This window comes from Hyperoodon ampullatus (assembly GCF_949752795.1).
Source record: "Hyperoodon ampullatus genome assembly, chromosome: 18".
In the NCBI taxonomy this organism is placed as follows: domain Eukaryota; kingdom Metazoa; phylum Chordata; class Mammalia; order Artiodactyla; family Ziphiidae; genus Hyperoodon; species Hyperoodon ampullatus.
Window position 1 is genome coordinate 598,043 of NC_136931.1, and position 27,677 is coordinate 625,719.

Below are 27,677 nucleotides of genomic sequence, written 5' to 3' on the forward strand. Positions count from 1 at the left end.
ATCTGCACAGGGCATAGCCCAGCTCCTCGGTAAATAATTTATTACACGCGTAACGTGGAGCTCTCGTTGCCCTGAAAAGTGGGTTACAAACCTTGACTGCATTAGCAGGGAAGAGGAATCAATTCTTTGAAGTCTACCTCTGGCCCCGTCACTCTGTTTATAGGAGAAGAAACTGCCGGTCCCGGAGCAGAAGCCACAAGGCCCCGTGAGCTGTGTGCTGAGCCCCTGCCGCCCAGCACGCGGGGTGGGGGCTCATCAGGGTGCAGAGCTGTGCCATCAGGCCTGAACCCCCGTCACTGCCCACTGAGCTCGGGGGTGGGCGTGCCCTCAGGTGGGCTCAGCCTTCACGGCCTGCCCTGCCGCAGGCCCAGGTGGGGGCTCCGCGGCCTTGTCCGGGGTCTGCGTCAGGGGGTGCACCATGGACATGTGCACGTTGAGGTTGTGAGCCTTCTCGAACCGCCGGCCACACTGGTCACAGGCAAAGTCCAGCTCCGTCTCGGCCTTGTGCTTAGTCATGTGGTACTTCAGGGATGCCCGCTGCCGGCACTGGAACCCGCAGACTTCGCACCTGGGGGCCGGGGGCAGGTGAGCCAGGGCCCCGCCGGTGGGAGAGACGCCCCCCCGCTCCCCCCCCACTTACTGCAGCGGCTTGGCTCCTGAGTGGCGCATCTGGTGGACCAGGAGGTGCTTCCGCTGCTTGAAGGTCTGCCCACACTCGTCACAGATATAGTTCCGCACCTCTGGGGACCAGAGAGGCAGTGACCACAGGCCCTGACACCCTCCCCTCGGTGCCCGAGTGCCTTACAGGGGACACAGCTCTGATACATAGCCCTCCGTGTCGCCTGAAATTGTCACCTGGCTGCGGCTTCCTCTCCAACTACTGTGTACATTTCATCTGGAGCCTGTTTTCTTGCCCTTTAGGCCGATTTCCTTGAGCACAAATTTTTAGAGGAAGCCAAATCAGTAAGGTTTCATAGATGACTGATCACAGTTGCTGCTACTCTAAGACCCACCGCCACGCTGGGCCCACTGCGGGGTGCCCACTGCAGGGTACCCACTGCGAAGGCAGTCTTAACGCTGTTGAACAGAACTTGAACCGTCATGCCCCGCACCAGTGGTTCCACTGCAGGCCGTGCCAGTGGGGCAGCTGCCACACGCTTCCCACCCCACGTCACTGCACGTCCCACTGCTCATCTACCAGTACCTGAACTAGCCTCCCAGGCAGGCTCCTCCCTCACTAGGGGCAACCGTCCCGATAGCACTCGATCTAGCCTCTTTTGTGTTAAAAACAAAAACTGCTTGTGGTCACGACCACTGGCATCCAGACTGAGAACAGCTTGACCCAACCCAAGAGAATCACTGTGTTTGTTAGGAGACACAGACAAGAACACTTGGAGCAAAAAACACAGGAAAACTGTTTCGCTGTGGAACCAACAAGTAAATGTGCGCCAACAATTAAACCGTCAAATCTGAGTGAAGTAAATCATTTTTACAAAGTTCAAAACAAGAAAAACTCTTAGCAATAGACACAGATGTAACATCTATCTAGAAGGGGGTGTGGTTTGGGAGAGCTGCCTTCTGTGCAGAAGCAGTGACGATGTGCACCAGGCACATACGAGTCCAAGGTATGAACGTGTGTTCAGAGAAGGGGGCTGTGGGCCTCACGTGCTGTTGGCAGTGATGACCAGGGCACTGTCTTCACTGTGCTTCCTCCCCCAGTTTCTACAATGAATGCGGGTCACTTGTAATCCAAAAAGCACATGTCTCTTAAAGTAATGATTTAAAAAAACACGACAATAAACCCACAGAGAGGTACCAGGATTCTTTGGCGCCGGTTTCCCAGGAGGCAGCCCTGTCCCCGGGGGCGGGTGGGTGGACGCACCTGTGTGGATGAGCTTGACGTGCCGCTGCAGGTAGCGGTCGATCATGAACACCTTGTTGCAGCCGGGGTGCGGGCAGGGCCTCTCCCGGACTTCCTCGTGGTGCTCCTTGATGTGCTTCTGCAGGAGGGACCAGGGACCTGAGGGCCTCGTCCTGGCCGACACCCCTGGTCACAGCACGTGCCTCCCTCCCACAGGCCCTGCTCAACACCCTCCTCTCCCCAGAGGAACAGATCCCAGCACTGCAGGCCTGTCCGGCCTCCCCCACGGGCCGGGGCCCTCACCTTCATGCCGTCAGCCCCACGGTACACGGCCGTGCAGCCCTGGTGAGGACACTTGTAGATGGTGGGCAGCTCCTCCCTGCAATGCAGAGCACACGTGGAGCTGCAGCCCCAATGGGCTGTGCGGCCCCGACGGGCTGCGCAGCCCCGGCCCCTCACCTCTCACAGCGCGGCTTGCCCTTCCAGCCCGGCTTGGGCCCAGGTTTCTTTCGAATTTTTGGTTCTTCTGACTTCTTGGCTTCTTTGCTTTCACTCTTCTTACCAGAGATCCTGGGGGAGAAAGAGGACAACAGTCAGTGATGTTTCTGATCGTTTGCATGTGCGCTGCTCGTTTTTCTTCAAACGGGAGGTGGGTCTCCTCGGGCCTCCAGGGCTAACCTGCTTCAGTCCCCGTGCTGACTGGCTGGCCCTCAAATTGACCCTTGGCCACCAAAGCTAGAACAGCTCTTCGGGGAGGTGGAGGCCCTGCACTGCCCCCTCGGGACACAGGAGTGGGCCTTCATGACAACTTTCACTCCCTGTCTGAAACATCAACACCATCATTTTGGAGACAGCATGGAAAATGGTGGGGCACGGGAGACTCGGGGGGTCAGTCCCTCAACAAAACTATCGTTAAGCTAGAAAAAAGATCCAGGACCCACTCTTCTGGAACCTGCTGGGAGACTCACGGCAACCAGGAGAGAGCTCTGCACCCACTGCCGTCCCCCACTCCGCAGCCCCTGGGCAGCGGGGACCTTGTCCTCCACACGTGTGGGGTCGTGCATTTCAGCCAGTCTCGCAGGCCCCAGAGGACCAGGCCAGACACAGCACCCCCCACTGTGGTGTCCTTCAAAGACTTAAAGATACATGCACACTTTTCTTTCTAGATCCAGGAGTATAAGGAAATCTGTGAGGAATAGAAGGAAACTTCTAGGGCCATAGCAACAAGCCCACAGCTGACACCATGCTCAGTGGTCAAAGACTGAAAGCTTTTCCTCTGAGATCAGGAACAAGACAAAGATGCTCATTTTCACCACTTCTCAACAGAACACTGGAAGTCCTAGCCACAGCAATTAAGCAAAAAAAAAAAAAAAAAAAGGCATCTAAATTAGAAAGGAAAGAAAATTACCTCTTCACGGTGTCATGATCTTATATGTAGAAAACCCTAAAGAACCCACACAGAAAAATAAATTCAGCAACATTGCAGGGTAGAAAATCAACACACAAAAACCAGTTCTATCTCTATACACTAACAATGAACAGTCCAAAAAGGAAATTAACCATTTTTAATAGCATCAAAAGGAATAAGACACTTAGGAATAAACTTAACCAAGGTGAAAAACTTGTACACTGAAAACTGCAAAATGCTGCTGAAAGAAGTTAAAGACCTAAATAAGTAGATATCTCATACCCATGGATTGTAAAGATGGCAGTAATCCCCCAAAGCAATCTATACGTTCAATCCCTATCAAAATCCCAATGGTGTTTTTTTACAGAAACAACAACAAAAAAAACAAATTTTCACATAGAATTTCAAGGTACACTGAATAACCACACAATTTTGAAAGACAACAAAGCTGGGGAGTTCAAACTTCCTGATTCCAAAATTTACTACAAAGCTATAATAATCAAAACTGTGTGGTACTGGCAAAAAGACAGACATACAGACCAACTGAATAATTGAGCGACCAGAAATAAACCCTTGCAAGTACAATCAACTGATTTGACAAAGGTGCCAAGACCACTCACTGGGGAAAGGACAGTCTTTTCAACAAAAGGTGCTGGGGCAACTGAATATCCACATACAAAAGAATGGAGCTGGATCCCTACCTCACACCCTACATAGAAATTAACTCAAATGGATCAAAGATCTAAAACTAAAATTCTTAGGGGTAAATCTTCTATGACCTTAGATTTGGGAGTGGTTTCTCTTAAATATGACACCAAAAGCACGGCCAACAAAAGTAAAAACAGGTAAACTGGACTTCAAAATAATTTTTTGTGCACCAAAGGGTGCTATGAAGAGAGTGAAAAAAGGGAGAATATGTACAACTCAATGGCAAAAAAACAGACAACTCAATTAAAAAGTGGGCAAAGGACCTGAACAGACATTTCTCCAAAGAAGATACAAGCATGTGAAAAGATGCTCTACATCACTCATCACTAGGGAAATGCCAATCAAAATGACAATGAGATACCACTTCACACCCATTAGGATAACTATTAAAACACACACACACACCCAGAAAATAACAGATATTGGTGAGGATGTGTAGAAATCAGAACCCCTGTACACTGTTAGTAGGAAATGTAGAATGTGCAGCTGCTGTAGAAGACTGTATGGCAGTTCCCCAAAAAGTTAAAGAAGTACCATATGACCCAAAGAATTGAAAACGGGGTCTCAAACAGATACTTGTTACAACAGCCTTTATACCATGATTCATAATAGCCAAAAAAGTATAAACAACCAAAATTGACAGATGAATGGATCAACAAAACGTGGTCCATCCATACGATGGAATTTTTTTTTCTGGCCACACCATGCCACATGCAGGATCTTAGTTCCCCGACCAGGGATCAAACCCATGCCCACTGCAGTGGAAGAGTGGAGTCTTAACAACGAGACTGCCAGGGAAGTCCCTTTACAATAGAATATTACTCAAGTCATAGAAAGGAATCAAGCTGACACATCACAACATGGATGAATTTCAAAAACATTATTCTAAGTGGAAGAAGCCCGTAGCAAAAGGACACATAACATGTTATTGCACTTGTATGAAGTCCCCAGAATGGATACCTAGATTAGGAGTTGCCAGGGCCCGTGGGGAGGAGAGGGGAGGTCGTTGCTTCACGGGGACAGAGTTTCTGTTTGGGACAGTGAAAGTGTGGAAATAGTGGCGACATTGCACAACACTGTGAAAGCACTTAAAATGCCACTGAGTTGTACACTTTAAAAAATGGTGAAACGGTAAATTTTCTTACGTATGTTTTACCACAAAAACATAAACAGCTGCTGTCCTCCTCTTTAAACAGTGTATTAACAAGAACCTTCTCAACAGCTGTACAGGCTGCTTCTCCTTTTGTCTAATAACTGCTCTTCCGGCCTGGCCACGGTCCTGGCCTCCACCCTCCTCCTCTGCTTGTGGCTTGGACACCCAGTCAGAGCTGAACCGTAACCAGTGCTTGCACAGGATTACGCGTTTCTTGAGAGCAGGAGGCTTCAGAGAGCCCACGGGTGTCTCAGGTGAGTCCTTGAAGGACGAGGTGTTGAGGTCCCTGCAGCCCCAAGAGGACCGTGCTCACAGCGCCCAACTCGGGGCTGCCAGCACCCTTCCTTCCCATCACCGCTCAGGCTCCTTCCCTCCCACTTCCTGCTGGAGCCCCGGCCCCTGCCGCCTGGCTGCAGACGCCGCCTGGCTGCAGACCCCGACAGGCACGTCTGCTGCAAGGTCACATGGACCACGGCTGCTCAGAGGCCCCATCCTAGGACGTCAGCTGGCACTCACATCATGGCACCTGAGGCACCAAGTGGCTGTCAGGGCTGAGCCCAGAGCTTCCGCCAGCCCACTGCCACCCAGTCCCACCTCCCACAGGCTTCTGAACACATACCTTGTGTGTCCTGTCCTACAGCATGTGTCCGTGTGCCCTCCCAGGGGCCTCCTGGAAACCCAGGGACACGGCAGGTGTCCCCGTCCCCACACCAGTGGCCCCAGGCCTGCTGGGCAGCAGGACCTAAGAGGTGGGTTCATGGAGCTCAGGGTGGGGAGCGGGGGCTCCTGCCGCAGCCCCGGGCGGCACCGTACAAGCAGATGTGGTCTCCCCAGCCTAGCCCGCCTGACGCCCCCTCTTGGCCCCAGGCAGTGTCTGTCTACTCAGGCCTGCTCGAGGGCTCGTGACTCAGCCAGCCCCACACCCCGACTGGGATCTCCTGAGCCGCCGCCTGTCTCTCCTGTCTCTCTACCCACACAGCCCACACGGGAACTTAAAGGAGAAAAGGAAGTCATGCTTGCTTCTGTTTTGTTTTGTGCTTCCCTGGCTGATGCTGTGGTGCTCCTGTGATTTTGTTCCACGTCAGAGGCCCAGGCTGGGTATCTACTAACTGGAGGTGTTTGGGGTGTTCCTGGGCACAGGGTGACACAAGTGACAATCGGCCTTCTCTGCCACGCCCCCGTGTTCTAATGGAGAGAGAACACAAAGCCTGCAGGGGGCAGGCTGCCTCAACGAGGAAGTGGCATGGGAATCAGTGCCAGAGGCGGACCTGAGAGCTGATGATGAGCCAGCCGGGAAAGTGGGGCCGACAGCAGACGCGGGTGGGTGGCAGGGTCACATCCACAGGGCTCCTCGCACAGCTGGCTGCTGCCCCCCAGGGTGATGCCAGGCCAGGTCCCTGCGCTGAACTGGGCAGGTCCTCCTGGCTCACCCAGAAGCCACACTGTGCTGAGCTTGGGAGGTCAGGCCATCAGAGAAGCAGAAAGCATGTGCTGAGCAAGGCAGACGGGGGCAGCGAGCTTCCGTCCAGTCCCCGCTGCCCCCCAGAGCAGACGCACGTCTCCAGGTCACCCACTGGACACCTCCCACACCCCGCGAGCTTACAGCACCACTGTCCCCCTTACTTCTTTTCTGGGTAGGGCTCAAAGGACTCGTCTGAGGACTGGGCATTCTGCTTCTTGTCATTTTCGTCTTCACTCAGGAAGTCTCTAGGAAAGAAGAGAGAACCTTTAGCAAAGCTCCGGGGCCGGTGACGGAGCCAGTGAAACTTCCTGTCTAAAGACACCATGTGGATTCCCACACTGCACGTCTCAGTTCTCCTCAAAAGGCCTAAAATTCCCAAGTCTCCAATCCCATCTCCTGACAGAAAGGGCACGCCAGCCAGGGTCACAAGCTGACGATCCCCTGTAAGCCACACTTCTCATCATGACACCAGGACCCCGAACTCCCAAAGAGCCTCTCTACCGGGGCCCGAGGCAGGGGGTGAAGACCCTCACAAGAGGTGGGCTTCTCAGGAAGTGAGCTTTTACAATGTCACCTCACCCCGGTAACTGTGAGCACCTGCCCAGATGAGAGGTCAGCTGTCAGTCATCTCAAAGGTCACAAAGGCCAAAAAAACATCTGTACGTCTATAACCTTTACTCTGAAGTGTGAGTCACTACACAGGCTCTGCTAGGCAGCAGACAGAGCCCAGCTGCCACGCTCCCCACGGAGAAAGGCCCAAGGCTGGCTGGTGGCTACGGAACAGCCACGGCCTCCTGACCCCGGGGGAGTTTGTGGCGCACACGTTGGGGTTCTTCCAGCAACTGGGTCATCCGTCACTGGCACCAAAATCACACTGTCCTTCTACTTGTTTGGACAAAAGTGCATCTGCAGTCCAGCCAGAGCTCGCAGGGCAGGGTGGGAAGGCTGGCTGGCGTGCGGCCTCCATCCCGAGAGGTTTGGTCTTGGAGCCCGGGGGGTGGCCCCAGGAGCAAACAGGTGCCCCTTCCAGGAAGGTCTGTCCTCCTGTAGGGAGCCTCCACCCCCATGTCACCAACACATCATGATAGAGGGCCAGAGGCTGGCTTCTGTTCTAGTAATGTCTGGGGTTGGTTCAAAACTCAGGCCTTGGAGGGCGAGACAAGCGGCAGCAGCAAAGGACCAGCCAGAGGACCATCTGAGCAGAGTAACTTCCATACCGCCCTGGCCAGGCCCCCTGCAGCTCCATCAGGTCTGAGGTGCCGCGGGGACCCAGGAGCCCCCACTCAGGAACGGAAGCCTAGAAGCACCCCCCGCTGCTCCCCCCTCCCAACAGAGAACGTGGGGAGGCCGGCCGAGACCCAGGCTGCCGGCCCCTGGGATGGCGGCGTTTGTTTCCAAGGAGGAAGTTTAGGCTATGTAAACCCACTCTTCTCTCACCCCTCAGAAAGGTCACTGAACTCGTCTTTTACCCGATCATCCGAGGTTGGAGATGGAACCTGCTTCTCACCCAACTGCCCTGAGAAACAAAGAACAAGACTCCAGTCACCCGTCACCCCCAGACAACTAGGTGGTGCTCCCCGCGAGGACGACGGGGAGCCTGGGGTCCCCCTGCCTCCAAGTCACTCACCTCCCGACCCATCCCCCACATGGGGGTGGCCCCAGCGCCAGGCCACCCCCATGTCCAGCCAACAGTAGCAACACCAGCAAGCCCAGCCCCTCCCCAGGGGTTCGGATCCAGCCGCTTTGGGATGGGATGACTTGTACTTTGTAGATGTTTTGGGACATTTTAAAAAATCACTGTTATCCAAGTACTGCAGGCACACAGTTTAGAAACCCAACAATTCTAAGAACCGTGCAGCACAAGTCTCTCCCCTCCAGCACCAGCGTCGCCCTCACTCTGAACCGTCCGGTGGCTGAGGGTCAGCACACGGGGCAGCCTGGTGCCCACACGGCAACAGGCGCCCACGTGGAGGCCGAGAGACGCAGCCGGAAGCCAGCCTGGCCCTCCTAACACGACGTCTGCGAACAGCTGCGCCCAACCCACAGTGCCATGGGATCAGGCCCCAAAGAAGGGGGCCGCCCAGAGCAGCCTGTCCACACTGGTCCCACTGGGCGCTGGCTGAGGACCAGGGAGTGACCTGCAGCTGGCTCAGGACAGCCTCAGACACCAACCGCCGTCATGCCCCACGAGGCCCCCGTCCTCTTCCACCCTCTGTGCCCTGGGCCCACGCAGGCTTAGAGGAAGCCTGGAGGGCAGACGAGTGTGCCGTCACAGAAAGCGCTGGAACAGGGTCCTCGGCCTCTCTTTGCTGTCAGACGGCCGTGAGGCGGCCCCCGGCATTACCCCGGCCCCTCCACGCACGGCACCGCAGCCACCGCCCCAACACACGCTTCCTGTCGAGGGCTGAGCCTGGCCCAGGACTAGGAATCCTGGTCAGACAGCCCAGAGGCGCCTCCTACCTGGTGCCCCGCTTTGGGGGAGGCTTGGCTGAGGCGGGGGGCCCGGCCCAGGCCCCACCGGGTCGCCATCTGAAGGAGACCGGGCTGTGTCCATGCTGGGCAGCGTCTCGGTCTCGGCCCCGGCCGCGGTCGCTCTGCCCTGGGAGCTCTGAGGGGCAGCCCCGCTGGGGCTGGACCCCCGATGCCGGGGGAGCCCCGGGGCCGAATCCTTGTCCCACGTCCGCCTGACGCCCAAGGCGCCGTCCAGCAAGAGGGCCCCGCAGCTGGAGTCGGCGTCCATGGTGTAGTCGTGCCCTCGGTCGCAGCCCCACACGGCCCGGACAATGCCACAGTACTCGGAGGACAGGGTCCTCTGGAGGCTGGGCAGGGCCCCGCAGCTGGCCGCGTGTCCGTGCACCCACCCCACCAAGCCGCGCAGGCCCTGGGGGCTCGAGGCGATCAGGTCCACTGAGGAGAGGCAGAGACGCCGGCCCGCGGCGTGAGCACCTGCACCTCCCGCCCCGCCCGCCCCGCCCCGCCCCACCCCGGGGGTGCACGCACTCACCCACACACGCTCCCTCCTCCGCCCCTGTCCGAGGCTGCACACCGACCCTGCAAAGGAGCAGCGCCGCCCACTGAGAGCAGGAGTGGGCCCAGCGGCCGCTCCGCGTGCAGGCTGAGCCCTCTCCTCCGAGGCCGCCCACCGGGCCCCCCGCCCACACACCCGTCGCATTGGTGCTCACGAGCGTCTGCCTCACCCGGCATGATGGGCTCCCCATGCGGAGGCTCCCACCCGGGCCGCCCTGTGCCCACTCGGCCCGCTCGCGGGGTCTCCTGCTCGCCCCCAGCGAACGAGGGAGGGCGCCTACTTTGCACAAGGCTTCCGGCGGCCTGTGGGGGGGACGTTGACTCTCTGCAGGAAAGACGTGAGGAGGCCGTGGCACTGGTAGAACTGGGTGTGGCAGTTCTTGCAGACAAACTGGGACAGAGCCGGGTCCTGGCGGACGGCCGCCCCCAGGAGGCGCTGGAAGTCCCGGACAAAAACACGGTCCCCAGGGGGCGGCCTTTCTGAGCTCTCCCCAGGCGCCCTGCCAGAGATGCTGCGGAGACTCCGCGAGGAGAACTTCCCGTGACAGAGGCGACAGTGCCCCATGGCCAGGGCCCGGGCCGTTCCTGGGCAAGCACAGGAAACATGAAGTCAGGCACGCAAGACAGCTCCCAGGGGAGGTGAGGCCCACACTCCGCCAGCCTCCCAGCCCCCGGAGCGGGGCCTACCCAGACATGCCCCTTAAACACAGGCGCAGGTCTGGGCCAAAGGCAGGCCTCTGGCTCCGGTCTCCCAGGCGAATACACAGCCTTTGGGGAAAATGGCCAGTGGAGGGCCTTCTGGGCTAGAAAACCTTTCAAAGAATTCTAAATGCCTCCAAAACAAGGCCAGGTTTTTTTTGTTTTTTTTTTGGTTCCGTTGGGTCTTTGCTGCTGTGCGCGGGCTTTCTCTAGTTGCAGCGAGCCGGGGCTGCTCTTCGTTGTGGTGCACGGGCTCTAGGCACACGAGCTTTGGAAATTGTGGCACGTGGCCTTAGTAGTTGTGGCTTGCAGGCTCTAGAGCACAGGCTCAGTAGTTGTGGCACACGGGCCGAGTTGCTCCGCAGCTTGTGGGATCTTCCCGGACCGGGGCTCAAACCCATGTCCCCTGCTTTGGCAGGCAGATTCTTAACCACTGTGCCACCAGGGAAGCCCAACAAGGCCAGTATTACTCTGATACTAAAACCAGACAAGGACACAACAAGAAAAGAAAATTACAGGCCAATATACCTAATGAATATAGATGTAAAAATCTTCAACAAAATAACAGCAAACTGAATTCAACAATTAATTTAAAAGATCATGGAGACTTCCCTGCTGGTCCAATGGTTAAGAATCCGCCTTCCAATGCAAGGCACACGGGTTCGATCCCTAGTTGGGGAACTAAGATCCCACATGCCACGGGGCAACTAAGCCCGCGCACCACAACTACTGAGCCCGGTGCCACAACTACAGAGCCCACATGCTCTGAAGCCCATGTGCCACAACTACAGAGTCCATGCACTCTGGAGCCTGCATGCCACAACTAGAGAAAAGCCCACGCGCCGCAATGAAAGATCCCGTGTGCCACAACCAAGACCCGATGCAACCAAAAAATATAGTAAGTAAGTAAATATATATACATACATACATATATATATATATATATATATATATATATATATATATGTAAAAGATCATGCACAATGATCAGTTGGGATTTATTCCAGGGATGCAAGGCTGGCTCAACCTCCCCAAATCAATCCATGTGACACACATTAACAAAACAAAAAATAAAAATCATACAATCATCTCAATAAATGCAGAAAAAATGTTTCACAAAATTCAACATCTATTCACAATAAAAACCTCAATAAATTGTGTACAGACAGAAAGTACCACAACGTAATACAAGCCATATATGACAAGCCCAGAGCTAACATCATACTCAATGGTGAAGAGCTAAAAGCTTTCCTCTAAGACCAGGAACAAAGCAAGGATGCCCATTCTCACCATTTTTATTCAACATAGTACTGGAAGTCTTGGCCAGTGCAATTAGGCCAGAAAAATAAAAACCACCCAAATCATAAAGAAAGAAGTAAAACAACCTCTATTTGCACGTGATATTATATATAGAAAACTCTGTAAGACTCCACCAAAAAAACTGTTAGAATAAACGAAGTCAGTAAAGTTGTAGAATATAAAATCAACATACAAAAATCGGCTGACTTCTAAATACTAACAAACTATTAAAAATTAAGAAAACAACCAGATTTATAATTGTGTCAAAAAGAATAAAATCCTTAGGAATAAATTTAACCAAGGAGGTGAAAGACCTGTACACTGACAACTATAAGACACTGAAGAAAGAAACTGAAAACACAAATAAATAGAAAAACAGTCCATGCTCGTGGGTTGGAAGAATTAATATTGCTAAAATGTTTACACTCCCCAAAGCCATCTACAAATTTAAAGCAACCCCTATCAAAATCCCACTGGTATTTTTCACAAAAATACAACAATCTTAAAATTTATATGGAACAACAACAAAAAAAAAAAAAACATGAATAGCCAAAGCAATCCTGAGAAACAAAAACAAAGCTGGAGGCATCATTTCAAACTATATGGAGGCCTGATCACGGAGGCATGATTTCAAACTACACTACAAAGCTACAGTACAGTGTTAACAGTACTGCCAAGTACTGTCAAAACAGTACAGTGTTAATATAAAAATAGACACGTAAGCTAATAAAACAGAATAGAGAGCCCAGAAATAAATCCATGCGTATAGAACCAATTAGTTTACAACAAATGAGCCAAGAACATACAATGGGGAAAGGACTCTTCAATAAATGGTGCTGGGACTGGGAGACTGGGATTGACATATTTACACTAATATGTATAAAATGGATAACTAATAAGAACCTGCTGTATAAAAAAATAAAATTCAAAAAAAAAAATGGTGTTGGGAAAACTGGACAGCCATATGCAAAAGAATGAAACTAGACCACCACCTTATACCATACTCAAAATAAACTCAAATGTATTAGATTTGAAAGACCTGAAAGCATAAAACTCCTTCATAGAAGAAACCATAAAGGTAAGTTCCTTGACATGGGTCTTGGAGATGATTTTTTGGATTGACACCAAAAGCAAAGGCAACAGAAGCAAAAATAAACAAATAGGACTACGTCAAACTAAAAAGCTTCTGCACAGCAAAGGAAGCCATCAACAAAATGAAATAGGAAAAAAAGTTTGCCAATCATGTATCTGATAAGGGGTTAATAATCAATATATGTAAAGAACTCATACAACACTATAATAAGAGCACAAATAATCTGATTTTAAAAACGAGCAGAGAATCTGAAGAGACCTCTTTCCAAAGAAGGCATACAGATAACCAACAGGTGCGTGGAAAGGTGCTCAACATCACTAATCATCAGGTAAATGCAAATTAAAACCACAATGAGGTATCACTCCCACCTGTCAGAATGGCCATCACCAAAAGGTCAAGTAGTAACAAGTGTTGGCAAGGGTGTGGAGAAAAGGGAACCCTTGCGCACTGTTGATGGGAATGTAAATTGGTGCAGCCACTATGGAAACAGTATAGAGGTTCCTCAAAAAATTAAAAACAGAACTACTACACGGTCCAGCAATTCCACTGCTGGGTGTTTATCCTATGGAAATGAAAACACTAACTTGAAAAGATATATGCACCCCTATATTCACTGCATTATTTATAACAGCCAAGGTATGGGAACAACCGAAATGTCCACCAATGGGTGAATGTTTAAAGAAACTGTGGTACATACACACAATGGAATATTTACTCAGCCATGAAAAAGTGAGAAAATTCTGCCATTTCCAACAACATGGATGGACCTTAATGGCATTACACTAAGTGAAGTAAGTCAGATGGAGGAAGATGAATACCATATGATCTGACTAATACGTGGAAACTAAAAAAAGAAAAAATCCTGAACTAATAGTTACAGAAAACATATTAGTGGTTGCCAGAGAAGGGGAGTGGGGTGGTGAGTGAAATGCCTGAAGTGGTCAGAAGGTACCAACTTCCAGTTATAAGTCCTGGCAATGTGCTATACAGTATGGTAACTACAGATACTTCAGTATAATACTGCGTTGTATATTTGAAAATTGCTGAGATCTTAAAAGTAGATCCTAAAAGTTCTCATCTTAGAGAACTTAGAAGGGAAAACAACTTCTAACTACAAGTGGTGATGGATGTTACCTAGTACACCTGAAACCAATATCATGTTATGTGCCAATTATACCTCAAAAAATCCCCCCCAAAAATAATAATAAAAAAGAAAGTTTGAGTAAATAAATAAATGCCTCCACAGCTATGGAACTTCATAAACTAAGCTGGAAGCTTCATTCCTCTTCACGTCACCCTCCTGCGACCAGAACTGAAGGAGCCACGCCCATGCTCTGCTTCTCCGGGGGTCTCCTGTCTGCAAGTGTAGATGATGCCACCTCTCTCTCTGCCCCGGGGGAGGACTACATGAGAGAAGCGTGAAGTCCTCCTCGAGGGGGCAAAAACATTACACGAAGGCAAAGTGCATATTAACGCCCATACCGCCTGCCAGGAGGGGGCCCCGGCACTCCTACACTCAACCCTCTTAGTTCTGTTTTAACGAAGAGGAAGCTGAGGCCCAGACCAGATTGAGCCATTATCCGAAGAGCACAGGGCAAAACCACGACTGAAACCCAGGCCTGCCCGACAGACGGCAGGACTTGAGCACTAATTACTCAGTGAGCTCAGAGTGGGCGCCGAAAGGACAGCTGTCTTGCGAAACATCCCCCAGCGCAGCTGCGGCGTCCGCCGCGGAGACTGCCTCACCCCCTCCAGGCGGGGAGGCCTAGTCCGCTTTCTGAGGAGCCAAGGCACCCTGGGCCGGGTTGTCGCGGGGGGCGGGGGCGAGCGGGTGGTCGCGGGGGGCCGGGGAGTCACGGGGGGCCGGTGCTCCCCGGGGGCCGGGTGGTCGCGGAGAGACGGGTGGTCATGGGGGGCTGGGTAGTCACCGGGAGCCGGGGGGATCGCGGGGGCACTCGGCGGTCACGGGGGGCCCCGGCCCACCGCCCCTCGAGCCCGGACGGCAGGACCCACCTGCCTCGTCGGCGCCGTCCTCGCCCGCGTCCGCGCAGGCCCGCGTCGGGCCCCAGCCCAGCCGCGCAGCCACCAAAGCCGCCGCCTCGGCCACGTCGGGACCGCTGCGGGAGGGGCGGCCCCGGGCCCGGCCACCGCCACAGCTGCCGCCACCGGAGCTCCCGCGCTGTCCAGACACCCCGGGCGACAGGAAGCGCCCGAGCCGGTCCCGCTTCATCGCTGTGGCGGCGGCTTGAGCTCGGCCCCGGCGCTCCGCCCCGTCCGATTCCGTTCGGCCCAGCTCGGCTCCGCTCGGCTCCGCCCGACCCCGCCCGGCCCTGCTCGGCCCGGCGCTCCGCCCCGTTCCTCCTCGCTCGGCCCCGCTCGGCCCCGCTCGGCCCCGCTCGGCTAGCCGGGCCAAGAGGCAGGGCTAGGTGTTGCTCCGCCCGGAGCCTCTCGTCCGCTAGGTTGGACTGTGCTCGCTCGTTCAGTTCGACTCCGCCGTTCGGCTCCGCTGGACTCACTGGAAGCGGGGCGGGGCGAGTGATGGGGGCGAGGAGGGTGAGGAAACAGGGATTGGACGGATTGACAGCGGGAGGGGCGTGGCGAGGAAAGGGAGGAGGGGAGGGGAGAAGCGTAGCGAGGAGGGGCGGGGCGATGAGGGGAGGAGCGGACTGAGGAGGGGAGGGGCGGAGTGAGGAGGGCGGGGCAGCACGGCATGACGAGAGCAAGGGGCGAGGCGTTCGCGGTTGCCCTGTCACCGACAAGGAGTGATGGCATCGGTAGTTGCACTTACACTGTCGTGGCAACTGCGGGAGGAGGTTATTTGAGAGCTCCGTCACCCCCACCTCCGCCCCTTCGGCTCCAGGAACGGACGGCGCCGCGCGTCGGGGGGCGGGGCTGCCGGAAGTGGCCCCACGCCGGTACCGCCCTTTCCGGCGGTCCGGGGCTCGGGCAGCACCCGCGCCCGCGCCCACCGCGTTCCGGTATCCGGGCTGCCCGCCCCGCCCCTCGGCCGCCACCGCCTCCCCCGCCGGCGCCATGGCCGCTGCGGTCGGGGACGGCGCGGTGAAACCGCTTCAATGCGCCATGAAGCTGGCCAACGGGGCCATCGAGCTGGACACCGGCAACCGGCCCCGGGTGAGGCGGGCGGGGCGAGGCGGGGGCGGTCGCCGACCCGCGGCCAGCCCGGTGGGCGTGGGCGAGGGCGGGGCTGCGGGGTGGGCGCCTCCAGGCCTCTCCGAAGGCTCCGGGGCGCGGGCTCGGGCTTCGGCCGTGACCTTGGACAGCTCCCGCCGGCTCCTGCCCTCAGTTTTCCCGTCTGTTCATCAAGTCGGGAATATGAGAAGAGGTGTTTTCATTTGTGAAGGGGACTCAGGAGGGTCCGTGAAGCAGCCCTCCAAAGTGTATCTGGCAGACAATCCCGTGTGTTTGTATAGTTTGGGGGCGGGCCCTGTAGCTTTAGTCAGATTCCCGAAGGGGACGGTATCCATAAGAGGTTAGCTGCGGCTTTCCAGTCGCCTTCAGAGCTTGTTTGGAAGGAAATGCCGGCGGGGGAGGGGTGTGGCTTGTCTCCAAGAACGAGTGTTAATCCTAAGGGTGGCGACCGCGTGGAAAAGCCGGCTGAGTCACACCGGGCCGCCCAAGGAGGGGAGGAGGCCGCGGGTGCCTCCGAAAGGCATTCCGGTCTTCCATCCGCTGCCTTCCCCAAGTCGGGATCCTAGGGCAGCAAATGCCCCCAAGTCAGAAATCCTTCCCGGAACCCATTTTATCCTTATCTGAGATGTAGACATAAAGGTGGGTAATTTGAGAACTGGGATGCAGCAAAACAAACAAAAAGCAAAGCACCATGCTATGGTTCCAAACGCCCTGAGCTCTGTCAGGGAGCCCTGAACAGGACGGTAGGGTCACCCTCTTGAAAATACTGACATTCTAGTGTCAGACTGCTGCGTGCCCAGGGAATACTTATTCTGGGGTTCGGGAAAGGATTTCCCAGAATCCGAGTCAGAAAGTGATTCTGAGATTTACAACACACTCCCTGATTCACCTCCCAGGAATTATTTTTTTAAACCCACTGAGTGAATGGCCCCTGAGTTACACAGGAAGATAACTTGTTGCATAGAGTGGAAAATGGCAGCACCTGCCGAGGGTCCTTACCCTGGCCCACTGACAGAGAACCTCCGTTCCTTCCTGTACTGGAGAGAAAGGCAGTGATGCCAGCTTCAAGTCTAGAGAAGAGGGGTACTTTCCATGCCCCAGCAGAGCAGTTACCAGTGAACCAGCTCGGCCACTGCAGGTGTATCTCACGGATAAGCAGGCACCACTGTTCCTGTGTTTCCACAAGGGCACCGAGCAGGCATGATGGAATTATGCGCCTCTACTGGCCTGACCGCTGCCATTTCTCTTCCCTGGGCACAGGAGGCATATACAGAATACCTGAGGAGCGTCCACTACATCTCCCAGGTGCTGCTAGAAGAAGTGGAGGCCTCCAAAGGTACAGCTCCTCCCAGGCCGGGCGGACTGTGGACAGCTTAGCCTTTGATGGGTCCCAGGGCCCCAGGCCTGGGGGTGTCCTGTGTCTTACCTGCCGGGCCATTAGTAGAAGATGGACGGCTGAGCGCTCGGTAAGCATGAGCGCGACAGGGAGCAGGAAGAGCCAGCTGCTGTGACTGAGGGGATGGAGATGGGCTGGGACGTGACCAAAGACTGGACACTGAACCCCAGTCCAGGGAGGAGTGAGCTGCACGATGGTTGAGGGCTGGGGGCAGCATCCCAGCAGAGGGCGCTGCAAAGGCCCTGAGGTGAGAGTGGGTGCCTGACACAAGGGTAGGCAGGCTGGAGAGGGGAAGGTGCAGTTGGGGCCGGCAGGCCCTTGGGATGGGCCTGGGGTGGTTCTGGCACGAGGCGAAGCTCGTGGAGGCTTTGTGGGGAGAGGCCGGCATGGGAGCAAATCCTCCAGGAGGCTCCCACGGTGAGGACAGCAGCGGTGGGACTGCGTGGAGGTAGAAGGAGTGAAGGGCTCGGGGCATGTTCTCTAAAGACGGGCCTCACCAGACACTCTAAGGGGACAGTGAGCTGCCCGGAGTCGGGGGTGGAGGGCCAGGGAGCACAGGAGGCAGTGCCCGAGGTGGCGGGAGCAGACGTGAGGGAAGAATTGAGGCCTCCGTCAGGAGCACCTGCTGCTCGAGGTGTCCAGCAGCCCGACAGCAGTCAGAGAGGGGTGGGAGTCTCCACCCTGGGGAGCTAGGGAGCTCAGCAGAGCTCTGGGCACTGGGAGGAGGGCACGGCGGGAGCAGCCGCGAGGGGTCATCCTAGAGGAGAGACCTGCGAGGTCAGGGAGCCCTCAGAGGAGGGCAGGCCTGAGTGGGGGAGGGCCACCGCAATGGGGGTGATGTGGCTGAACAAGGGTGTGGTGAGGCTCTGGCCGTGAAGGGCGCAGGGCTGGATGAGGAGCTGGGGCTGGTGGGGTCCGGGGGAGAGCGTCAGGTGGCAGCTCCTACACCACGACTGTGCTGATAGGAGCGAGTGCAGAACAGAAGTCCTCCAGCTGCACCAGGGTGAGCTTGGACCCAGCCAGAGGGCGGGAGGTGGGTTTTGAAACCGTCTCTGTGAAGCAGCCGTGCTGACTGCAGGGCCCACCTGGAGGAGGGGCTGTCAGGTGAAGCCGTCAGCGAGGAGCAAAGGCCCAGTTAGTTATAGGGAAGGCTCTGATGGTCCAGGCGAGAGGACGGGACAGCCACACACAGGGCCAGCAGGTAAACCCAGGGCAGGCGGTCCGAGATGAGGAGGGAGTGGGCTCACCTTTGCTTCCATCCCAGCAAGAATCTGATTAGCGATAGAGGTGATGGTGACCACCCTTCTTGTCACTTGCTCCTCAGAAGCTGGGGAAACTGTGACCCCTGACACCTCGAAGATGCTGAAGCTGGCTGAGCAGTGTCTGGAGAGGGCCCAGTCGACAGCTGCCAAACTTGGTGGGTGTCCAGCAGAAAGCTTTCTTAGGACATCCCTCCCCCAAGTCTGCTTCTTTTTTTTTTCTTTTTTAAATTAATTAATTAATTTATTTTTTGGCCGCGTTGGGTCTTCATTGCTGTGCTCAGGCTTTCCCTAGTTGCAGTGAGTGGGGGCTACTCTTTGTTGCGGAGCACAGACTCTAGGCACGCAGGCTCAGTAGTTGTGGCTCGCGGGCTCTAGAGCGCAGGCTCAGTAGTTGTGGCACACGCGTTTAGTTGCTCCACAGCACGTGGGATCTTCCCGGATCAGGGCTCAAACCTGTGTCCCCTGCATTGGCAGGCGGATTCTTAACCACTGAGCCACCAGGGAAGTCCCAAGCCTGCATCTCCTTTGTGGAATGTCAGGCCCCTGTGCAGACCCTTGGCTACGTATGTCTTACAGGGAAAACATGCCTGAGGCCAGCCATGCCTGTGGCTGCCCCCGTCCCCTCTCCTACCAGCCGACACCGCCGGGTGTACTCAGATGAGGGAGGGAAGCTCTCTCCATTTCTGCCGCCTGAGATCTTCCAGAAGCTTCAGGTTGTAGAGTCACAAAGCTCTAAGAAGTAAGATGGGTCAGAACAGAAGGTGGGCTAAGCCTGGGTTTGGAGGCAAAGTGAGCTAACCACGGTGGATTTAGTCAAAAGGGATCCCAGAATGGAAATACATGGTGCCTGGCAGAAACAAATGCAAATTGTCTCTGGAGCAAAGCACCTTCAACTTTCATAAAATGAGTGGTACACAGTCAAAGATAACCAAGTACAGAAAGAACCAAGAAACTGTAAATGAGCGGTAGCAGAAACAGACCGGCAAAGTCTTCAGATAGAGTTATAGGACACAGATTATAATACAATCACGCTTTCTGTATTTAGAGAAATAAAAAGCAAGTTTGAAAATACCTGCAGGGAACAAGAAACTGTAAAATCTGACTTACAATAGGGGTCAAATAGAGTTTATAGTAGGGGTCAAATAAGAACCAAGTAGAAACAAAATTAAAAATACTGAAATTATTTTTAAACACTAATCAGAAACAACAACAAATTATATTCTCCTGTAAACATACACACATGCACACAAAAAGAAGGGGACAAGTTTCAAACAGCAGAGTAGACACAGCTGAAGACAGAATTAGAGAATTGAATAAAAGGTTAAAAGATACCCTGAATGGCTCACACACACACACAAAGACCCGGAAGGTCTAACGGGTTATTGGAATTCCAAAGGAAGATGAGAAAGAAAATGCGAGAGGAGCATTATTTGAGGAGATAAAAGCAATTTTCTAGAACTGGTGAAAGACACTGAGACACAGATGCCAGAACCCCAGCAGGATAAGCAAGAGGATGGGCTCTTCCTGCTGCTGCTGCCAGGCCTTGAGCCACAGCTGCACCCTGTCTCTGCATGTGCAGTTCCGGGGCAGGGCCAGGCACCAGACTTCCATCCCAGGATAGTCTTGTGTCCCCACGACTTACCTCCTCCCACCCATGAAAGCAGGAAGACGTGGGACCAGAAGTTTTGATGGTGAGGGGGCTGTTGGTGGCTGTTACCAAGTAGCTGTGAAACACCCCCCCACCCCCACCCCACTTTAATGGGTTGCAAACTAATCTAGCTGTTTGGCTAACATGGTGCCTTCACAGAGTTTCATGCTGTTAGTAAACACATGTGACTGGTGTGCATAAAGGTCTGGAACCCAGGCAGTAGGGCCAGGTTTCAGGGAGGCAGGTGCCTCCCGCCCACCCCAGACCTCCTCCCTCCTTTACATTCCCGCCTGCCCCCATCACCATCTCCTCACCTTCCGGTCTCAGGGCAGGGCCAGGGACCTCAGGTGACCAGAGCGTTCCTGGGCTTCCTGGAGCCTGGACAGCAGCTTGTCACCATTCCAGGGAGCTGACACCCCTGGAGGAAGCCTCCCTGCAGAATCAGAAGCTGAAGGCTGCCTATGAGGCCCGGATGGCCCGTCTGGACCCCAGCCAGGCCATGCAGAAGACATCCCTGGTGAGCGGAGCCCAGGAGGGTCCGGAGTGAGGGCGGCGGGGAGAGTAGGCCTTATTCCACCCTTCCCGTCCTAGACCCTGTCCCTGCAGCGGCAGATGATGGAGAACCTGGTGATCGCTGAAGCCCGGGAGAAGACAGTATCCTTTCCGTCCATCCTTAGTGTGCAGAGGCTTCAGCTGAGGGAGTGGGCAGGGAAGTAAAGATGCCAGGGTTCAGGTGTGGAGACAAAGGTCTTCCAGTTTCGGAGACGCTTGTCCTCAGCGGGTGGTTCCTGCCCAGCCCCGCTTCCTCTCGCCTCCCGGCCTTTGCACAGGCCACCCTGCCCCTCCCAGCACCCACAGACTCCTCTCCACCCCTCAGGTCGACTAGGACTTGCCTTCCCTCCCTGAGCGGGCCTGTCCTCCGGCCCAGCCCCTCCTCCCACCCATCCCAACGGGCCCCGTGTCCGGCAGGGCGTTGGGACGCCGGGGGGTTCGTGCACGCCGCGTCAGAAGGGCCTTGACTCTGCCGCCCCAGCTGCAGAGGAAGATGGAGGAGCGCCGGCTGCGGCTCCAGGAGGCCGCCAACAGGTGCGTCTCCGCCTTCGGTCCCGGGACTACTGGGGGGGCCAGGTGGGGACTCCCGCGCCCGCCTGTCCAGCCCCGAGGCCCCCAGACCTGTTCTTTCTCCCAGGAGGTTCTGCAGCCAGGTTGCCCTGACCCCGGAGGACCGGGAGCAGCGGGCCCTGTACGCCGCCATCCTCGAGTACGAGCAAGACCACGTGAGTGGGCGGGGCGGGGCGTCCGCAGGGAGGCCTGGGCCCCTGGGCGTGGCCTTGGCTTGGGAGGAGGGGCTTCCCGCGGGCTCTCCCCCAAGGTCTCCTGTCCTGCAGGACTGGCCAAAGCGCTGGAAGGCTAAGCTCAAGAGGAGCCCAGGGGACCTGTCCCTGGTGACCAGCCTGGTCTCCCACCTGCTCAGGTACCGGCCGTCAGCCCCTCCCCCGGCTGCAGGCTGATGGCGGAGGAAAGGATTAAGAAGGAGAGAGGAGCGAGGCGGTCTGGGGTGACCGCACGGGCAGCAGGCCACGCTGGCTCTCTCGGAGGCCCCCGCCTCGGGGCCGCCTGTCCGCGGATGGCCTTTCACGGGGCTTCTGGCTTCTCAGAGGGGTGGGGACAGGCCTTACCTGCAACATTCAGCCGCGAGGAATAGTCCATGCGTCCCTTCTCTGAAATCCCTCACGGCGGGGCCACGTGGCCGTTGGGTGGGGGTCAGATAAGGGCCTCGCAGGCCGGCGGGCCTTCTCAGCCCCCGGGTCACCCAGCGAGGGGACTGCAGCCCCAGCCCGACGGGGCTGCCTTCACACGCTGCCTCTCCCCCCACTCACAGCGTCCCCGACCACCCCATCTCGCAGCTCCTGAAGAAGCTCCAGTGCGCGGTGTACCGGGCGCTGTACCCCATCGTGAGCAGGGGCGCCGCCTCGGCCCTGGGCTGCCGTTCCCTGCCCCCCGACGCCGACGGGCTGCTGGCTCCTGGAAGCCGGCGGCTCCGGCCCTCTCAGAGCCTCTACTGCATGCCCTCCCCCCCGGAGCCCAGCCCAGCCCCAAGGCCCACAGACGGCGCCTCCGCCAGCGCCCCCATCCCCCCACCCCACCCCGGCAACCCAGACAGAGGGGCAGACGGCAGCCCCGCGGGGCCTCCCTCACCCCTGGCGGACACTTCATCCGACCTGCCGGGCAAGGACAGCTCCTTCGGGGACCTGGAACAGTTCTTGGCTACTCCTGAGAGGAGAGGCCGGGGCCCTGGGGGGCGGCCTGAGCCCCAGCCCCCAGGGGTGAGGAAGGAGCCGTTGCTGGAGCAGCTGAAGGGCACCGTGCAGGACATACACGACGCCATCGGTGAGGCCCGTGCCGCGGGCCGGGTGGGCGGTGGGGGAACTGCGCTGTCTGAAGCCCACGTCCTCGCAAAGCTTGTCAGAGGCCTCGGATGGGCCCGGTCCGGCGGAGCCTTCCTCTGGGTGGCATCCAGGCCGGCCCTGCTCTGCAGAGCCCTCCCCTGGGGCCACGTGTCCAGTTTAGCAGAGAGGCACACACCCTGCCCCAGAGAGCAGCTGGGGCCGGCAGTGGCCAGGGTCTCCCTCCATCCCTGGCTGTCTCCTCACGGGGCCACACGGGGAGGACAGCCGGGTCCGTTTCAGTCTTGTGTTTGGGGGAGGGTCTGCCGTCAGAGCCTCTGGCTGCCAGGTGGTCCTAGCTGCCCCATTAGGTCCGACCCCCACCCTTCCAAACCCAGGGCTCTAGGTGTGTGCGGCCTGGTGGTGGCTCATCTTAGGTTTTTCCATTTGAGAAGAGTGTGTGGGTTCCGTAAGGAGCCCAGGGTGGCAGGGGGTTCACGTCCCTTCCAAGGAGGAAGGCTGTCAGGGTTTCCTAAGAACCAGCGAGAGAGGCCCAGCAGTCGGGGCCCCGTGTTGTCTGAGAGACTCTGGGTGAGTACCCCCTCCTCCCCGGTGCGGGGCGGGTTCCCCCATCTCTCTGGGCCTCAGATTTCTTGTCTTCAGATATGCTTCTGACGTTCCTCTGGGTGCCACAGTTTGGGGTACAGACCCTTTTCAGAAAGAAGCTGTCTTATGCCCTCCCTTCCAGGCTTGTCTCCTTGGCCCCCTGGGGGAGCTGCATATGACCCTGTGACCCCCTAGGGATGAGGGCCCCGACTCCCTGCACCACCCTGCGCCGCAGCGTTTGAAGTGGGGGGAGGCAGGGCCAGGCTGAGCCCCTCCAGCTGAGCCGGAAGCTACGTGTGGCTCTGCCCACCCCAAGGCTGGCTGTGGGGTGGCAGGGAGGGGCAGGCAGGTGGGGACCCTGCCTGGACACCCCAGGTTGGCTGCGGGTGGGAGAGGCCTCCAGGGGCTGCCAGCGGGGCTGGAGGTCCCAGCTGTCCCCACAGTGCCGCTGTACCGGCTCTGCTCCCGGCAGACAGGCTGCTCTCGCTGACCCTCCTGGCGTTTGAAGGCCTGAACACGGCCGCCTCCAAAGACCGCTGCCTGGCCTGCATCGAGGAGCCCTTCTTCTCCCCGCTGTGGCCCCTGCTGCTGGCCGTGTACAGGTACGGCCCTGCCGCGTGTGCATCCCTGAGCTACCTTCCTCCCAGGCCTCCTCAGGTGTTGCGCGTGTGCAGGCGGTGCCACGCGCACCCTCCCACGGTTCGGGGCGTGGCCAGCTTTCCCCAGCCCCGCCCCTGTCCCCTCCCGGCCGGGGCCTTGGGCCGCTGAGCCTCGCCTCTCTCTGCCCCAGGAGCGTTCACCGCCTGCGGGAGGCCGCCCTGAGCAGGAGCATGGAGCTGTACGGGAACGCGCCCCCGGCGGCCGTCGGCGTGCCCACCAAGCTCCTCCCCCGGGACCCCGAGGCCACGGCAGCCGGCGCCTACCCCTACTGTGCCGCCGCCCAGGAGCTAGGGCTGCTGGTCCTGGAGAGCTGCCCCCAGAAGAAGCTGGAGTGCATTGGTGAGCGGAGGACGGTTTGGTTGGAGGGAAGGGAGAAGGGGGTCAGATCAGACAGTCCCGTCCCGGAGGGCGGCTGGAGCCTGCGCCTTCACCCCTCAGCGGCAGGCCCTTCTCCTGTCCGCTGGGGGTGTGTCCCGTGGGACATGAGTGGTGACCGTCCAGGCTCTGCCCAGCCCTGCACGCGATGGGGGTGGGGCAGTGCCCGGGGCCGTACCGGGACGAGATCCCCACCCCCTCACCCGAAGCCTGGCTTTTGCGACGCAGTGCGGGCCCTGCGGGTCATCTGTGCCTGCGCGGAGGACTACTACCGGGCTCGCGAGGCTGCGCCCCAGCCGGGCATCGCCGCCATGTGAGTCCCAGGAGGCCGCCGCCTGTGGTGGGGACTGGGCGCGGGAGGGGCTGCCTTCAGAGGCCAGGGGAGCGGGAACCCTTCCACCCAGGCCCTGGCACTGGGACCTCGGGTTCCCGCCTGGCCCTGCTTCTCCTCGAGGAGAGTGTGGCCCATTTCCACCAAAGATCCCGGGCTCCAGCCCTGCTGACGACACGGTCCAGCCCCTTGCTAACCCGGTAGCGTGCACACCCCCTCAGGTGCACACTTGGGGAAGCCGCCCCGGTCCTGTCCTGGGGAAGAGCCCGTCCCCTGTGCTGAGCCCCAGCCTGGGGTTCCTGCACTGCCCCCGCCCCAGCCTCCTGAGGTGGGCAGGGGTCTTTCCCACCTGGGTCCTGCCTTATCTCACCTGGACGGGCCTGTAGCCAGCAGCGTCCTTCCCTGGCCCTGGCACCCACCTGGGGCTGGCAAACCCTCACCCTGTGCCAGAGACTGGGGTCGCCCTGAAAGCACCTGTCCTTGCAGCCGGCTGGGTGGGCTGCGGGGTCAGGTCGGGGGACCCACCTGGCTCTCACTGGCCACCATCACTGTTGTACCATCTGGTCTCCGAAAAAGTTGCAGCAGGTGAAAGGGCCCCAGGACTGAAAGTGTTTCCGAGTCCCAGCTACAACCCCACGCTAGCTCTCTCCTCAGGACATCCAAGGAGCGGGGGGGCACTATGTGTCCCTGCAGGCGTGTGGCACCCAAGGAGGTGGGGGCAGGAGTCCCTGGTTGGTCATCAGGTTCAAACCAGCCTGCCTCCGTGCTCCTTGCGGAGAGTGCTGGCCCGTGGGCCCTTCGCCAGGGTTTTGAGCATCCCCCAGGGCCTCCCTCGCTCACTTAGGTGCCTCTTGCGGAGGGTCTGGGGTACCTGGAGTGGCACGTGAGTGACCCTGACCCCAGGAGTGAGCAGGCTGCCTGGGACATGGGCTATCCTCTCCGTCATCCCGTCCCCGGGCTCAGGCAAGCTCACAGGAGAGCTTCACTGTGGGGCCTCCCTGGTCCAGCCCTGGGCTCTGCGGCACAGGGTCCCCGTTCAGGATGGCCTCAGCGATCCCCCAGCCCCCTGAGGCCGGCGGGCAGGAGAGGCACAGGGATAGCATCCAGCAAGCCCAAGGCTGCTCCAGGGACCTAGCTGGGAGGCTTCAGGGCTGTGGGGATTGAGCAGCGCCCCCGGCCCCTGGAGCCTCCTGGCCGGCTCTGTGTCTCCCCAACAGTGGCGCCGACGACCTGCTGCCCATCCTGTCCTTCGTGGCGCTGAGGAGTGGCCTCCCCCAGCTGGTGTCGGAGTGTGCAGCCCTGGAGGAGTTCATCCACGAGAGGTGGGAGCCTCGGGCCAGCGTGGGGGCTGAGCCCGTGGGACCTCAGCATCCAGGTTCTGCCCCGCAAGGGCAGGTGCCCCTTCCAGAACGTTGGGGTCTCCTTGCACCCCTCCAGTGACAGGTGCTTGTGCTGCCTCCGTGCAGGTACCTGATCGGAGAGGAGGGCTACTGCCTGACGTCACTGCAGAGCGCCCTGAGCTACGTGGAGCTGCTGCCCCGGCGGGCCCTGGGCAAGTAGCAGAGGACGGGCTGGCCGAGGACTGGCCCGGAGGCACCTGCATGGGGCGGTGGGCTGGCCGAGGTGGGGCTCTCGCCCCCGCCTGACATCAGCCCCTAGGGCTCAAGGAGGCCCCTGTGCTCCTGATAGGATGGGGCTGACCCGAGTCAGCCCCCAGGAACCAGGCCCTTCTCTTTCCTGTCCCCACCTGTGAGAGGCCCCGTGCAGGGAAACTGGGCTCCCCTGGGGCCTGCACACACCAACGGCTCAGTCCGCTGATGCCCTGCAGGCCCCGCAAGCCCCGCAAGCCCAAGGACAGAGGGGCCGTGGGCCTGACCGAGGGCAGGTCTGCTTCTCTCCCTTCCCGTCCCCCGTGACACGCGGAGCTCCCTGAGCCAGGTTCTTGCCTGAGTCGAGAAGAGAGCCTGTCACCCCACAAGAGGCCTGGGGCCCAGGTGGGTTTAGACTGTGCTGTTTGTTTATTGGTCACTGACCACTCTGTCCCGGAGACCCAGGTGTCCCCAGGGCACCTGCCCATGTGTGGGAGCTCTGAGCCACACTCCCACCCTTGGCAATGGGCATGGACATGCTGAGACCCCTGGAGAATCCCCTCCCCCGCTCAGCCCCTTCAGGGTCGGTGTGAAGCCAAGGGTCGGAGCCTGCCGGTAGCCCCACCACCTGCCCACCCTGACTGTTACAGGCCCCTGGGCAACCACTCACCCAGCTGGAAATAAAGCGGTCACTGGTGTCTCCGTCAGCGCGGTTCACCTGCTCCCCATCCCACTGGCCGGGCGGAGGCCTGGGCAGCACAGCCACTCCCAGCCAACCAGCCAGAGCCCGACGGTCCCAGAGGCCCCTGGGACCATCGCCAAGCCCAGCCCGCCTCCCAGACCTCTGCCCAGGAGTGGGATCCGTGGGGCTGCTCGTTCTAGCACTGGACACACTCTGGGGGGCCTAGCAGGTTGGCAGGGTCAGAGGTCATCACTGGGCAGGATCTGAGCCCGGACCACTCCTCCCGAAGGGTTCCCAGGAGTCCTGTTGCTCTCCAGGTGGGGAACACACGCCGGTGGCCCGGCCCCAGCCCCAGGCAGCATCTGTCACCACGGCAGAAGGTGGTGTGGGAGCAGCGTGTGGGTCCCCGGGGAAGGCCCAGCTGGACCTGACTGTGTGTTCTGTGCACGCAGTGTCCCAAGGCTGTGCGGGAACCTCGTGAGGAAAGTGAGGCACAGAAGGGGAAACGCCTTCTCCAGGCCACACCTCCCTGTGGCAGAGCTCTCTTCGAGCCCAGCAGGTTGACTCCGGAGGCCAGAGGGGGCCGGGGACGTGACCCCAAGGGCAGGCCAACCCGAGTTCCGGGGGCAGCTGCCTCTTTTGGGAGCCTTTGTGGGCAGGGATCCCCTGCCCACCAGCACCCCAGGAACGACAGGCGGGCACCCGCCTGCTCACCCTGCCCTGCCCTCAAAGCCCTCAGTCCCTGAGTGCCTGCCCTCTCCAGAGGAAGCCCCCCAGTCCTGGGCACGAGGCCCAGCCAGCCATGAAGCCTGGGGAGGATGACCCCCCTGCTCCAGGCCCTGGCGGTCTCAAGGATGGGATTTTAAGCCCCCTTTCATAGA

General features: G+C 58.0%; 2 protein-coding genes across 3 annotated transcripts; one reads left to right on the forward strand and one right to left on the reverse strand.

Annotated features, from left to right (window-relative positions):
• Positions 1-23: 23 nt before the first annotated feature.
• On the reverse strand, positions 24-14,940 carry ZNF276 (zinc finger protein 276; the record flags this gene model as incomplete). 2 transcript variants are annotated; one of them, XM_079723637.1, is made up of 11 exons in its annotated part: positions 24-568; positions 641-740; positions 1,883-2,000; positions 2,165-2,240; positions 2,321-2,431; positions 6,754-6,837; positions 8,030-8,108; positions 9,053-9,499; positions 9,597-9,643; positions 9,901-10,204; positions 14,724-14,940. In XM_079723637.1, the coding sequence occupies 11 exons, from the start codon at positions 14,938-14,940 to the stop codon at positions 328-330; spliced, it is 1,824 nt and encodes a 607-aa protein (XP_079579763.1). In that variant the 3' UTR covers positions 24-327. The 2 variants fall into 2 exon arrangements, with proteins under 2 accessions (XP_079579763.1, XP_079579762.1); XM_079723636.1 differs by having other exon boundaries at positions 14,694-14,940.
• An 803-nt stretch (positions 14,941-15,743) lies between these two features.
• On the forward strand, positions 15,744-26,085 carry VPS9D1 (VPS9 domain containing 1; the record flags this gene model as incomplete). The annotated part of the gene is made up of 15 exons (XM_079723638.1): positions 15,744-15,842; positions 17,121-17,196; positions 18,581-18,673; positions 19,095-19,257; positions 20,572-20,683; positions 20,758-20,820; positions 21,200-21,252; positions 21,356-21,443; positions 21,555-21,640; positions 22,049-22,557; positions 23,632-23,761; positions 23,950-24,158; positions 24,423-24,507; positions 25,743-25,847; positions 25,992-26,085. 15 exons carry the CDS (start codon positions 15,744-15,746, stop codon positions 26,083-26,085), a joined length of 1,965 nt encoding a protein of 654 aa, XP_079579764.1.
• Positions 26,086-27,677: the final 1,592 nt, after the last annotated feature.